The sequence below is a fragment of the Mizuhopecten yessoensis genome, unplaced genomic scaffold (genome assembly GCF_002113885.1).
Source record: "Mizuhopecten yessoensis strain PY_sf001 unplaced genomic scaffold, ASM211388v2 scaffold8807, whole genome shotgun sequence".
NCBI classification, from domain to species: domain Eukaryota; kingdom Metazoa; phylum Mollusca; class Bivalvia; order Pectinida; family Pectinidae; genus Mizuhopecten; species Mizuhopecten yessoensis.
The window spans coordinates 486,941-503,491 of NW_018407731.1; the positions used below are offsets into that span (position 1 = coordinate 486,941).

General features: G+C 37.4%; 1 protein-coding gene across 1 annotated transcript in view; it reads left to right on the plus strand.

Annotated features, from left to right (window-relative positions):
- LOC110456580 overlaps positions 1-16,551 on the plus strand; it is a 106,193-nt gene that overhangs the window by 38,160 nt on the left and 51,482 nt on the right. The window contains exon 2 of the mRNA XM_021507401.1: positions 8,556-9,062. Within this exon, the coding sequence (XP_021363076.1) occupies positions 8,556-9,062 (507 nt within the window). The remainder of the gene's footprint in view (positions 1-8,555; positions 9,063-16,551) is intronic.

Below are 16,551 nucleotides of genomic sequence, written 5' to 3' on the forward strand. Positions count from 1 at the left end.
GCAAGCGTGTTCTGTCAAGCATTTAACATGTGTGATGTCTTAGTAACACTTAACGAAGATTGCCGATTGCCATCCGTATTGCGCCTTAATTGCTTGCCCTATGGCGCACTGAGAAGGTGTTAGGATGATGATGGTACATGCATTTGTATAAAACTGAAAACAGCATTCATAATCATCGTTAAAGAAATTTGTAACTTTAACAGCGTCTAAACAAGTAAACCCGATCATCCAGTCCACCAGGTACGTATAAAGCTATAGTTGTACATACGTCTCTGAGTCCACCTTTTGTTTTTAAATTCTGATTACAATTTATAATATATGCAACAGTGTAACCGCCAATCAGTTCTTTGTCAAGTATGTATCAGCATGGATTGACTTAGGAACGGTTACGTCACAGCTAGCATATAGAACGGTCTGGCTGCTACACTTAATGTAGAACTACTTAGTAAAGTTCAAGATATAGCATGTGTACACAAGTCTCCCAGATTCCAATCTGAGGTCATGACCTCGGAGATGCACATTTGGTCTCCAAGTCTGATCATGTGTATGCATATTAATGAGTTGTGGTTCTCGAGTTAATGAAAGTGTCACCACGCCTAAAATCAGATGGATGTATCATACCGCTCGTCTCACCTGTATACTTACCTGTATAGGTAAAACATGACGCAGACCGTTTCTCTTCATTATCCTAACGAAGAACAATCATACATCACTCGGGTTTTTAAACTTGCAAGCGACACTGTCATTTCAATACAGTCGAGTCCTGTTAAATGTTTACGAGCGGAACACACAATACTTTACACGTTAGGAATGTTTAAATATGCATGTAGCTCTACACATTTCATGAACATGATATCACTTTAACTTTTTGATTTTTATGTTCTTTCCTTAGGTATTTACAGAATAATTTAATCAGTCAAATAGCTTTATAAATGTAATCATCAAACCTGAAATTAATTGAGCGTTCAGGTTTTAAAACAATTAAACAGTTATCATGATGATGGCTACCCATTATGTACAGTATGCATCGATCCACTGTTTAAACTCAAGGTGGTCTGTAGAATGCAACAAACACGCACCTGTTACCTGACTTCCGGAATATATATTTTTAGACTCAGACGTCGTCAAGATGAGGTTAAACAAATATCTGACTGCCTTAGAAAGTTTAATGATGTCAAAAAAGGATACACAGATAATTTAACGGCCAGTTTTTATTCATAGCTAAGGGTTACTTCCCGACACGATCGCATACACCACCTGCCCATTCAAAGCTAGTACTCCAAAACGTGGACGTCGACCAAGAGAACAGAAAAACAACAAAGATCTGCACACTAGATAACGTGTTACACAAAAGATATGGATACATTACGAAAAAGATCAACCACAAGTCAACTGATATGTCATATCGCAAAAAAATGTAATAAGTATCCAATTCCTTAACATCTGGCCGACATGAGATTACTACATAGAAACATGGCGTACCTGATGACAAACCTGTGTTTTAACATTAGCAGTACGAAATGGGATATACAGACTATGTAACGGCGACATAGATAACAGTACATCGACTATGTGTACTTTTACACCGGAGTGGGTTCTACTGTGACCTGTTGTCCAGTATGTGACCTATTGTCCAGTGTGTGTCCAAATGTCCAGTGTGTGTCAAAATGTCCAGTACGAATCCTTTTGTCAAGTATGTGTAAACATCTCCAGTGTGACCTATAACCATGTATGTGACTTGTTGTTCAATTCATAAAGTGATATAATGCGATGTATGTGACCTATTGTCCAATATGTGTCCTAATATCCAGAGTGTGACCGACTACCACGTGTGTGACTTGTTGTCCAGTACGGGTCCTAATAACCAGAATGTGACCGACTACCACGGGTGTGACTTGCTGTCCAATATGTGTGTGTTATATTGTAATGTCTGTGACCTATGGTTCTATTTTGTACAGTTTTATATCTGTTTTCCAGTTTGTCACCTATTGGCCATTGTTAACCTGTTGTTCAGTATATGTACTAGTGTTCGGTATGTTATTTAAAGTCAAATATGTCATCATTGTCCAGTATTTTCTATTGGCCAACTCATATTGTTTTCACCCATTGTCCGGTATGCGACATAGTGTCGAGAATGTGATCTACTGTGTTTCAGTTTTACATACTAAGGAGGATTGTTTTCCTCCTCATTTTAACATGATAATCATTAACAGGTGTAATTCAAGTGATTATGGTGCGTCATATCCTGGTGTGATGATGCAGGTACAACAGAAAAGAAAAGAAAAATGTTAAAATTCTTCGCTTCGGTCCCGTGATACACATATCGGTTGACAGTCACCAAACGAGGACCGACACTTTACGTCTTGTGAATAAAGTCAAAAATAAATTAATAAATAAACTTGTCACTGCTTATAAGAAGTACAGATTTAACGGCCATATATTACTTCTGCCGTCCAATGACAGACCTGAATTAAAATCCGGCACTTTCAAACTCAACACGAATGCAGTAACCAGCTGAGCTTCTTTTTATCATTGGCGATTGACCTAGTCCAGTTTTCTCACAGTCCTTCTAAAACAAAGTCTTTGATACACGTGACCTTATATAAGACCTTCCGTTGGTATATTTTGTTTGGCCCCAAATGGAATAGCAGAGGAAAACCGCAACGACCAGACTGGCTTCGAATCTAGAACCTCCGAACTTTCTAACCAACAAACCAACCTGGTCATCGGCGAATGACTCAGTTTGGTTCCGCAGCATTTAGAATTGAATTAAACCAGTATCTAAATGATTTCCGTAAGAAAATTGGTAGTTGATTATATATCACACAGTTCTATAAATATTTCACATACGTTTTAGGTAAATTTATTTGAAACTAATAGAATGATTGTACAATGGGATAGCGATTGACAGGATAACCCCGTTAAACAATTAACCAAGGTGTGTTTTATTTATTTGAAATACGGTTCAACTCTATAACAGATTGTCCTAAGCTTTGTTTAAACTTTCCTCGGACGAAGGACAAGGCATTGAACTCGGTACATTCCCATAACATGGATAATTAAGTCCATTGTTACTGTGACGTGTGTTTGTCTGTTAAGTGTTTATGGCGTTCTAAACACCGGCTCATCTGCCCGTCAAACACAGTACAATGTCACCAGGACTGACTTCTGAGCCGCCCGATATTACCCGGCCAGGAGGACAGTGACTTTAGGGTCTCTAGGTTCATCTTGATACCTCATTGTACGGACCTTCAGGGTTGTGACTTTATTTTTGTATCCAGTGTGCCATTTTCGTCCACTTTCAACGAAAGGAAAGTCGGAACTCAGTAAACATACTTCACTTTCAATTTTAGCTACACACGTGGTCTAGTGTATCAAGTTCCTCCTCATTATTTCTGTTTTGACGTGAGACATTGGTCTGCAGGTAAAGCAAATGATTAATATTGGTATGTCTGAAAAGTTTATTTGAAGTGCAGTAATTTATACAATATTTGTGTGCTTTACATTCACCTCAGGTTGTTTTTATGTACAGCAAATAGCTCATGCATTCAAAGAAAACATTTCGTGTTGCTGTAAATGCAACGTATAACTCAACGCCAAAAATATGGCATATTGATGGGAGTAGCACCGCTGTGGAGGGACCAACATGGGATACTGTACATGAACGAATGTATCTATCGATGGATTCGCACAAATGTTAAATCGCGAAAAGACACAACATCAGCAATGATGATGTATAGATGATGTCCATAATTTTTTTGTGGCAGAATAGAATTTCGCGATATTAGAATATTAGAATTAGTGACCAGAGTGGCTAGCTTAACTCTGGAGTTAATACAAAAATATTTTTCTCACAAAACGTCGAAGAATTTCTTGTACAGCAATTTTTCTACAGCACTGGCCTTCGCCTATTGCCTGCAGGCTCGTTATAGAATAATATCGAACGGATTGGATTAAAAATGTCAAGATAAGAAATCGAAATTTCACTCCCGACCCCTATCGCCCTCCGTCGGTTTGCCCTATCTCGCGCTATTCTGAACGTTTCAGACACGTGTATTTGACGTTGAAGAGTTCCAAAGCGTGTCTATGAAATTGATAGCTCGCCAAACGCATATCCGGGTTCGATGATCCGATAAATTGTTTCCAAATTCCTAAAACGTACTCCTTATTCTCGGGTATTAAAGCGAGTTTATCAGTGTTCTATAAACAAGGTATTAAAAATCCGTGTATTAGAACTAATCGAGTTTGAATAGTTCAGATATTTTGGCATGCTTGTAATAAAAGGGGAAATTAGGTGTGTATATTCAAAAGTAGAAATACCTGTATATTTGTACCTTTTATGTGGTTGACGGGATTGTGATCTGAGTTATGAGGTGTATTATAGTTAGAACAGGTTGTCTATAAGTATATATACAGCCATTACGTATACATACATGCACATGAAGCTAGTGACCTAGAAAGTCTATTACAGATACATGTGTTTTTCATAGGATCGACATTCCTACCTAAGCTGATCAACATTAACGTTTTAACGAGATTTGGTTGCAGCCATTATTATAGTATATCAGAGGGGTCGCTGTGATCCGGGACTCAATCGTCTAACACAGGTTGATATTAGTATTAGACAGTATGTGTTTAGCGTATTATATATAACCTGATTAAAACGCCAACAACCTCTACCAGATAGGATGTTTGAAGTGAATGTTGCAACGGTTTACCTTAAAATCTTATCATATTGTTAATGCTGTTCATGCATTTCTGATGCATGGCATGCGGTAATCCATTCCTACAAAATGTGCCTTTATACAATACGTGCACCGAATGCATTAAAGCCTATAATTGTCTGGATATGGATGATTCAGAATGCATCAAAATCCCCAATTTGGTATCATAAACTGAAACCATTTGCAAATGATAGATCATTCATTAGACTTGGTGTACTTATTTAGCCTATGTATATATGCTAAATTTAGGTTTGGGGAGGTTTAATTATGATGATTAATCTCCTTTTAGCGAGAGAGAAGTTCGACGTACGCATCATATCATCAATGCGCCTGGTATCGCGTACTAAATGATATCATCTTGATTTCAACTGGTGCTAACGAAAAGAAATATTATGTCGTTTTAGAACGCAAGGATGAAAACTCATTTTACTTCTTTGTCGAACACTTGTTTGATATTATCAATGTGGTCATATGGCATGCTTGACAATCGGTCATTGTTGCAGGGCATTGTGGGAATTTCGGGTAGTCATGTACTCCGTTAGTACGTGTTAATTGTGTAACATATCTATCTTGACAGGACGTGCACGGGTTACCTATGTGCACTTACCTTGACTGCAAAGACAGTTGTGTTGCATGACCTTGACGAGGTCATAGCCTGTCAGTGCACCAGTTAACCTTTCATCTGTCGGAAAGAGTTTCGGTTGTCGTTAGGACCCGCCCGATCACCTATAAAAGGGTATACTAGATAATAGGATCACTATTTCAACAAAATCTACAAAATAATCTCTTTAACATCAAAATTTACAATAACAGCGAGTGTATAGGTTTTAGTACGGTAGCATAGGTTTAGGTACGGTAGTCGGTCGTCATGTTTCAGGAAGTGGTAGCAGAATGTACATGAAGTAAAATATCAATTTTATCAAAATGAACGTTTGATCTTTTCCTCTTGTACCATAGCCAAATAGATTTACGTTATGGAGGAGTAGAATGATAAGTTTTTTGTTAATCCCAATTGATATTAATATCAATGCCGTTTAGTACAGGTTCCAAGACCCCAATAATCCTGATTTGGACCTTACGAACATATTTATGGTAGCTGCCACAGGGACTTGAGAATTTGTTACATCGATGTTTGGACCTAAACTAAGGTGTTCAGAGTAATTTTACACGTGTAAATTTACTCTGAACACCTTAGTTTAGGTTCAAATATAACTGTAACAAATTCTCAAGTCCCTGTGGCAGCTGCCGTAAGTATTAGTGTTCTGTTGGAATACCGCAGTAGATTTGATAACTACTATAGTCTTTTGGTGATCTTTATATACATAACTACGGTGGTTGTCATAAGCTCTTTAGTGTACGTTATATACATAACTACGATAGTTGTAAGCCTTTCAGTGTATTTTATATACATAGCTATGGTAGTTGTCGTAAGTCTTTAAGTGTACTTTATATACATAACGACGGTAGTTGTCGTAAGTCTTTAAGTGTACTTTATATACATAACTTCGGTAGTTGTAAGCCCTTAAGTGTACTTTATATACATAACTACGGTAGTTGTCGTAAGCCTTTAAGTGTATTTTTTTTATACATAACTACGGTAGCAGTTGTAACCTTTTCAGTGTAATTTATATACATAACTACGGTAATTGTTGTAAGCTTTAAGTGTACTTTATATACATAACTACGGTAGTTCTCGTAAGCCTTTTAGTGTACTTTATATGCATAACTACGGTAGTAGTTGTAAGCCGGTCAGTGTAATTTATATACGTAACTACTGTAGTTGTCGTAAGCCCTTAAGTGTACTTTATATACATAACTACGGTAGTTCTCGTAAGCCTTTTAGTGTACTATATATACATAACTACGTTAGCTGTCGTAAGCTTTTATTGTATATTATATACGTTACTACGGTACGTCGAAAGCATTTTAGTGTACTTTATATACATAACAACGGTAGTTGTCGTAAGTCCTTAAATGTACTTAAATTACATAACTACGGTAGCTGTCGTAAGCCTTTAAGTGTAATTTATATACATAACTACGGTAGTTGTCGTAAGCCCTTAAGTGTACTTTATATACATAACTATGGTAGTTCTCGTAAGCCTTTTAGTGTACTTTATATACATAACTACGGTACCTGTCGTACGCCTTTAGTGTACTTTATATAATAACTACGGTAGTTGAACGTCAGACGTCATTTATCACTATAAGTCACGCTTTGCCTAACTGCCTGTTGTTGCGTTGACTAATTTGTCGCCGATAACGTAATTTTTGACATCGATCACGGCCCAATCACCTAACGCACATACACTGTTTAAGTACAATACAAGGCTTGTACATAGCCCTAACGCCGAGGAAACTCATAAAAGCCTTCATTATTGTAGAGTTATGTAAAAGCGGTAAAAAAAAGACGTTGTTATTTTGAATGTATAATGTCAATAACTGTCCGAATTCACGTAAAAGGTATCGGTGATTGATCGAAGCGATTTCAATTATTGATCCTTGTAATTTAATCAATTCGTCTAATTCGACTTTTGATGTAAAGGTTAACAGGGACAGTATATAATCAAAGTTGAGAAAAGTGTGGTGACGAATCTGACCTCGGAATTATATACCAAGATTCTAGAGCAATGGCGTCAAATAGGACTCGTAGAATGTGTCATTGGGGGAGGGAAGGTGGTATGAGAAAGGCTGCTATGGTATTTATTGGTGTCTGGGCTGAAGAGAGGTGACATTTAGTTTTTAAAAATAAAATCAATTTCATCTCAAGCCTTATGACAGCTTCTTCGTCAAAACTAAAAACAAATACTGCATGTTACAAGACCTTCAGTAGAATTCTTTCTCGACTGTTATCCTCGCCACCATCGCTATGGATTCATCAGATAGGGAATTCAGTACAAACTGTCGACCATCATTACCTGGCAAATTTCTTTATGAAATATGATATAGAATGACTTCATAACTTTATATCCAAACGGACATATCATACGTATTGTGATAACGATTGATGTCCTGTTACAAATGAAACTGGTGACCCCACATACCGGTGTTACGAAGTAGCACGGTACCAATCCTAAACAAAAGAACATACAATACTCTTATATCAAATAGTATCTGCCTGTATTAAACAAATACTTCAAATATAAATGCATGTTTGAATGGTTGTGTGTTTCGTTATGTTTGAAAATGAGCTGTCGATCTGTCTATCCGATGACACCACAATGATAGTTATGCTCTGGTTGTCTCCACAACAAGGCAACAGGATCAGCGGCGTTCATCACTGCTCAAGCTTGTAGCGACAACTTTCGTTTGTTATCGACAAAAAAAAAAATGTGAAAAACTGAAATATAGCTTCCTTCATATAGGTATAGATTTATGATATGGCTACGTCATTACATTATCATGTATTCAATGAGAAAATAAATCTCAAAAGATCAAGATAAGATATCCCTTTGAAAGATCTAGGATATTACTATCACCGAGTCACGAATGGCGAACATTTAAACAGTGCCTAGTTGCACAAGTTCTGACAGTGTCAGACTTTTTCAAGTATAAACAATCAGTAATACCAATCAATGATCGATATTTTTCAGTAATATGTAGAGCATAAATATCATATAAATAAACTTCGACTGACTTGAATATAGTTTTAAATTTATCAACAAAAGCATAATCCATACTTCTTGTTTAAAACGTATATTTTAATTCAAACGTCCAAAAATGTCTTACAGCTAAATATAGTTCCAATCTGCTATGTGTAAACACCACTGTCCATATCAGATATATTACTTTAACAAATTGAAATAAAATGCTATTTTCCGTGTTTTCCAGAGGCACCTGTTAATCTTCCCATCATGGAGGAGTCTGTATCGGATAGTGAGGTTGACTTCTACAATCCCAAATCCGAGCACAAGTCCAATGTTCCAAGGAAAGGTACAAAGCGCTGGGCCTACGCTGTAAGGCGTGCGTCGATTGGCTGGTCACCTCACTATAGCCAGAGTACAGATAGTACGACTGATCATAGTGGAGAGACCGCCATCCAACCAGAACGGGTGGTAGAGCTTCTACGCTCGCCTTCAGTTCAAACATACACAACACTTAAACGGAAGCTTCTAAAAGCCAAGGCGAATCCGGAATGGATTCTTCGATTTCTCCATAGCGATGGATTGGAATTATTGTTCGAAAGTTTGGAACAAATTTCTAAACAAAGGCCAAATAGTTTTTTGGATGCCGTACTTCAGGTTGGGTGTGTAGAGTGCGTGAAAACCGTTATGGATAGCTCGCTTGGATTGGATTACATTGTGGAAAATAAGGATTTTACACCTAAATTCGCAGCAGGTATGTATTCATTATTTATATTTCTTCCATATTTTGTATTATGAAGGAGTTGTCATCATTTTATATAACTATATGTGAGATAAGATTGAACAGGTGAGACCTCCATGTAGGTATCGCACTGTTCGCTGTTTATACTAACTGTTAAAGGGTCTCCCAATAGATAGCACTCACCTGTACAGGTATCGCTTACCTGGGCACTTTTATGGACGTACGTATTACCTGTAGCATACCTCACCTGTTACAGGTATGGAAGCAGTTGTTCAGCTGCACATCCAAATGTTTTCTTTCTCGCTTGCGCAAGACATAAGAATCTACGCTTCCCTCCAGATGTATAAAGGTTGCCCATTGTTTATCATAAGTACTTCAGTTTCAGGTCATAACCTTATTACGATTTAAGCTGATTTTAATGTACCAAGGTAAAGCAATATAGCATTAATAAGTCACTCCATGATACTTGTTATTCAACATTTCCATTTGCTCATTGATTCTTGAAGTGAATATGTTTCTGAAACTTTAAATTGCAATTAGAATTACAACATTACTTCATTGATATTATATTCCTCAATTTTTTTTCACTTTATTATTTAGTAAATTGTTTCGAATTTTGATTTTTTTTTTAATGTCTCATGAAAAGATACCTCATGGTACACGATTTGTCTCAACATTCTAGCTGTTCAATGAACGTATGCTGAAGATAACACACTTGTGACGATTTAATATTGCCAATCCCGGTGTCCAATTTGAATGAGGTTGGTGGACCATTCGTTAACAGGGGGTCTGGTTCTGTCTATCACGTACTTGGGAAGTCGGGAATGTGCGGAACCGTTTAACGGAAATCGATATTAAGCGATTCCATGGTTCTCAGACAGTATATACCAAACATCAGTTGTATATTTGAACTGGGTTGGATCGAATTTCGGCTTCGGGGCTGTTTAGTTGACCTTTTCTGCCCGTTATGGCGGTATAACCTTTACACATCCCGATGTCTGTTTCTGTTCTCGTATTAGTCCACGGACACTTAATTAGTATTGGTGGTTTCATACATATATCCTAGTTTATTTCATCTGTGTGTTCCTGCTGGGTTTTTTTTCAAACAGACATTAAATGTCGAAAAAGGAATTTTGATCTGTAAGAAATATTGGTTATATCAATACAAAAACTAGACACGTACATCTTTTTTATTTCCACACAAATGTCAAATCGTCATCGCCAATAGAAGCAAACATTTAAAATACACGGCATACCGGTCAATTACAGGTGTAATACATAATCACACTGACCAGACACCGTAAAACAATTGAGAAACCTTAGTAAGTATCTAATTCAGGCTTCTTCTAAATGTTCCAGCTTTGTGCCACTGACAATGATTATATATTTTCTTTCGTATGTTGTCAACATTGCTATGTTGTCATCTTTTATTTTACTCTATGTTCTCCGCAATCTTACATAAATGGATTGTAATATTTACTTGTATATACATGTATATTGTAACTCCTATATGCTATCTTTTGCATTTGGAAATAAAGAAATTGAAATCATGATCTCTTTACTGTACGACAATTACATTCACCTTATGTCAGACCCGAGTTCATTGTTATAGGTGATAAGTGTAGTCTGGTCTTACTTTGTGTAGTGTTGAAATGATCAGTTCAATTTGAATTCAAACCGAACTAAAGATATTTTACGTGGGATGTATTCTTCGCACTTTATTCGAAACGGAACACGGTTAGGTTAACATCAACTATATATGTAACTAGGCCATCCGTATTCACAGAAGGAAGAGTGTCATCCCTGAATGAGCATGTTCAGCTGATGATAATTGGCCAGTTTACTGAATTATTATGACAGGGTACACATACAGAACGGGGTCGATTTCGTAGTGTCGGGTTCTGTACGATCACATTACGGAACATGTGAAGGTAATTTGGCCGAAATATAAAAGTAATATCACCTGTTTCACTCAAATAGCGCGATTAGATACTTTGATATGACAAAAATTACTAATATACCAGATATGATATACATAACTTCATCACTCCAGCAAAGACTTCTGATGAATGACTTCACTTTTCTCGTAAAATCAACAGTTAAAACGCAATTGTTTACATATACGCTGAATGCAGTAACTGCAACATCGCAGTATTTTATGACTGTAGCGAATATCTCCTTGTAGAAACACCTAAATAAACATTACGCTCTAAATGTCACTCGTCGTCAAATTTCCAAACCATTCTTGACATAGACGAGCAATAAAGAAGCTATCACAGGTTTTGCTAGTCGGAAGATAAAAAGAAAATTTTGTAAAAGTAAAATAATAATAGTGATATTAGTTTGGCTTGAAATTGTATCGGATTTCGCGTTTATCACTATCTAAAATATGTATTACGGAGTGTTTTGATTTACCGATGGAGATATAAGTCAACAGAAAATTTGGTCAAGCCCTGTTGCAACTGGCTCCCAGCCAGCTGGCTAGAGACTGTGCTGCGGTCACCTCCATTAATGGGTTGTAGTGGACACACCAAAACTAAGGACTGAAATACCTTGATTGCCATGTTTGTACTTCTGAACAAATGGTCTCCGCCAATCTGCCTCATAGACCAACGATTCGTATACTCTTGTTCGAAGTATGATAAACTTAAGACGGTTTAAATGAATTCGTTCTCCTACGAAACTCTTTAAAATTGATTAATTAATTTTGATATAAAAAGGCTTATGTTTGGATTCAACGCAATTGCTATAAAACTTAGAACAGACAAATATTTAATGTCGGGATAATATTTTTAAAAATGCAGTTTACATTTGAAGTGAAATGATTTTAACAAGCTAACGAGACATTGCTACATGGTCTAAATGTTGGTCTGGATAGCGATAGTACGGAACTCTAGATAAAGGACAACAGCGAGAGTGCTGGCCGACCTGTCCTACCGATCCCGTCAGTGATACGTCTATTGTACATGTCGCCTACAAAGTGTGGCAATAGATCAGGGTGACTTAGATCTGTTTGAGCTCCTCTTAAGTCTTGGCTACCCAGGATCAGCCTTCATCCCTCTTTATTACCGCCCCTGTGTAATTATGCTTTTAAAAGTCCTATTAAGCAATAAAGATGCTATTAATATTGACATAGCAAGGCGAAGAATTCTTTTGGGAAGTATTTTGACTGGGGCTAAATTTTTCGAACACACACATGAATCTTAAAGTATATCTATTTATAAAGGATTCTCTAATGCGTTGACAAGTGCTTCTGTCTCCCTTTGACAGAATGCGTAATTGTAGATTATTTTTAAATGTCCCCAGCAAACCTTCAAGGTTATAAGATGTTACGGTGTACGTATGTTTGACCGTTGTATACTGTCGCCTCGATATCCTCACGAAACGGTAGCCACCACCACCCTGTAAGGTATACTCGTTAATTACATGTTTTACGAGCATTTTGTCTTTTCTGACCCGTAATTTCAAAGTTTACACGAGATCATCTGTAGGTTATTTAGGTCAAATATGCACGGCATTGTGTCACAGAATATAGTATAGATTTGCACGGGACATTCTAGTACTCTGAACCCGATTTGTGGTCGGACTGTTGGAATCTCCTTAAATGTCTTTAAATTGTTTACATTTCGTGTATATGCTGTTTGTTTTAAAATGTAGGTTTACTGATTTCTGAATTTGTTGAAACTTGCGTGTACTTTAAAACGTTTTGTGACATATTTTACCGCCCAACCTTTCTTCCGTCTTTCCCTCGATCTATCAATCATGTCAAGCAAGCATAAACATGCCAGAACGGCTTGTGATTTTTGGTGTTACACACATTAAGTATTTTATTTACACTTTTGTTTATCCCCTTCATCCGTCCATGTAATTTCACTGTACCAGGTGAAAAACGTCAGAAGATAATTAGAGTGTGTTTTCCCGAATCCACCATACATGTCGTTCACACGCAACGAATGTAAATCATGCTGTTGACATATTTTATGTTTCGGGAAGTGTCAGCCCCGTGCCCGGTCTTCTGTAGTTGTTTGTTCCCTGTTACGGAATTCTGGGTAATCTGTCCTGAAGCTTCACACTCCCACACCTCTGTGACAGAGAGGATAAGCCCCGATACGTTTACATTCTCAAATGTCCAGGACTAATGACATCTAGTCACTAACTGGACAACTCTGACTTTCTCGGACAACCATAAATTATAAAAGAACATTTTGTGTTGACCAAAACTGCCTTCGGTCATTTTTCAGATTTTTTTGCTGGTCATTTGTGAAAGATGCAATGTCATGACGAGCTACTGGACTTTGCTGTCCGTAGACGTAGTCAATGGCCGAAGCTCGACGGGTAGTGATTTAATTATGGAGAGAAATTGCAGAGAACCTGCAAGCGTTCTGATGGTATTGTCGACATCAATTCTCAACCCTTATATCAATGTTATCTTTCCTGTGGTGACCAGACAGTGCCTGTGGTCATCTCGTTACCTTTCATTATTATCCTGCTTGACCACTACCGCTGTGTAATGAGAAACACATCTGGTCCGTGTATGCCATTAAAAAACTCCCTTTCCACTAATGTGTTTACCTGTCAAAAACAATTTTTGGTTCAAATTTTTTTACTGGAGTGAAAAGTCTTCTGTCGGGACCTATCCATACCACAGGCTTTTGCGAACCAGAAAATATCAATATTTTCAATCTAAAAAGTCGTATCGGTACAATTATGTATATATGTAGTTTAAACCTGTAAGTGTTTCGAAGATACACGACACATGGATTGTTATATCAGGCAGTATATGATTAACAGAGAACGATAACCCAGTGAAGAAATTCTGGCGGATATCTGCTTATTAAGCCAAGTATTAAACATGTTTAGCTTATTAAAATGAGGAGAAAACGGTGTTAAATATTTTAATTCAGAAACAACAAAAATTGTAACCTTAATCACGTCTGCTATGTACATATCGCATTCCTTCCCATATCTCAACATCCTATTTCCTGTTTGTTCTTTATCGAGATCTGGAAATATTGCTTCGGATTTGCTTGAGGGTGACGCGCGCATTTAGAGTGGCGCCTGTTTTGTACGTTATACTATGGCAATCCGGATTATCGTATCGAGTTATTACCTGATAAGCATACAGCCAGCACTAAAATATATACGCTTGTGAAATTAATTTCCCTCTCATGTAAAGATGTATTTAGAGGGCTGATATCAAACTACGTGTACATGTTTCTTTTATTTGTTTTGTTTTGTTGTTGTTGTTGTTATTAAAATGGATTTATTTACACATACATACTTTACAAAAGCAATCTAATGAAATTTCATAGGGAAAAGACTGATTTCTTTACATATGTTCTGTATAAATGATATTAGAATACTAGTTTATTTAAAGCGTTCGGTATATTCCCTTTGAAATTTGAATAGATTGTTATGTATGTGTAAATAAAATAAAAATTAATATCTTTTATTTATTTACACATACATACTTTACAAAAGCAATCAAGGCAAATGTCATAGGGACAACACCGCCGATGTCTTTACATCTATCCTAATATAGTTACTGGTTGTAATCCGTTTTTACGACATAAAAACGTCGACATGGGATCACACAGAACCTAACTACGATCACCCTGGTATTACATGTACATGTATATAGTTATTGGCCAGGACGAGCCAGCCTTAGTATAAAATGATGTAGACATATCGACCTGGTGATGGAACAGAATGTTGACAGATTCAATGAATATATCAGTTTGATTCACTTAGAAAGAGTGCATCCCCCACTTCCTGTACCTAATCTCATTACACTGACTATACAGCCTGCACGCCCTGTCTGGCTGGTGTAGGGTTCCAGTACAATTCAGGGATCTGGTCCATTTCATAGCGGATTTCATTTTCTCAACGAAAAGAAAATGATGACAAATTGTTTCAGAATGGACTGAGGTGATCAAAGGAAATGTTTTGAATAATCGATGCGGGAACTCCCACAGGGCACGGGATCCCTAACACTGCACAATGGTCAAACTGGACCTTTTGAGTGACCATCGAACCAATTGCCCTTACACCTCACGACAGTCTAAGCGAACCGGACAACTGACCGTTGCAACAAGATTAACTCTCGCGACAGAGAACAACGGTCAACCGTCATTCCACTTTTCTTTCGATATCAATACCCAATACTGCCAGCCATCCCCGGTCAGCTGCGACCATGGTAGCTTTAGATTATAAGCCAGTTTTTAAACGATCAACAAACAACGGGGCTATTTTTATTTACCATTGTCCATTAATGATAATGTTTTGGGGGAATTCACTGTAATTCATTCACAATGAATTTTAGATACTTCTTGTAACCTTGCCATCGTTAGAAGCATTGGTCGTATTGTATTACACATGGTAGAATACGGCTAGTGGACACAAAAAGTGGCCAGTGGTCAGCACAAGTGCATGTAACCTTGGCCAGGTGTGCAGACACTGGATACATTTAATTGCTGTTTTACCTGACGGCCCGGTGAGGGCTCGTCATTGTCATAGAGGGACACCCACTTCTTTTCTGACTATCAATACGGTCTAAATTGACTGGACACCCACTCTCCGGCCATCAAACTGCACCCGGTTAGCGGGAGAGGGATGCACAATGATAGAGTACATACAACCTCCAAGCCATTACAATTCAATAAAATGGCGGGGCTGTCCTCTCTTGTTTCTCGTTTTTATACATAGGAATGTTGCTAAATGGACCGTCTCGCTCGGACGCACTCAAGGACTACATAAATGTCTGTGATTAATTCCTAACATCGATCTTTGCTGTAATAAAAATGACTCGGGGTGCTATATGTCCCGCCAGCGGTGCCAAAAACACTGTCCGATGATTTGTTCGTAATTATTGTTTACTCAAACACTAGAGCACCTCGTCCGTGTCTACCATTGTCATACATAACGACAGTATTCTCCGCCTTTGGTAGAAGACATCTTCTTACTTTAACAAATGTTTCAGAGTATTTGAAGTTAAATAATGACGAGAAAACCATATAGTTCAGGTGCTTACTTGTAAATATCCAACTGTGAAAAAAACGACACCACCAAATTCGCTGATTGAGCGTCTTAGATCTTGTACACTGATCAATGGAAGCGTTTGGAAGTCGTGTGGAGAGCTACGTACCGTTGTACCAGGATATGTAGGCAAACAGCCCGCTATCCACCGTCGTCACCTCACATACATGTACAGGGTGTTTACTTTGTACACTTCATGTATGTATATAACAGGACTTTAAGAAGACTTTATTGAAATTTTCATGGACAAATATTACAAGAAATAGTTTAGCTTTTTGATCAACTTAAACTTTATTTTATGACAAAAAATAGCCCTAGTATTAATTTTCTCTGTATCGTTGACATGGTTCGGTAAAGTTGTATACAATTATGATATGTTGGGATCTTACTCCAATCCAGAGTGTTTGAATAAGTTTATTTACATGTAATCTAGATACTTTAGGATGTGTTGCTCACCGTTTGATTT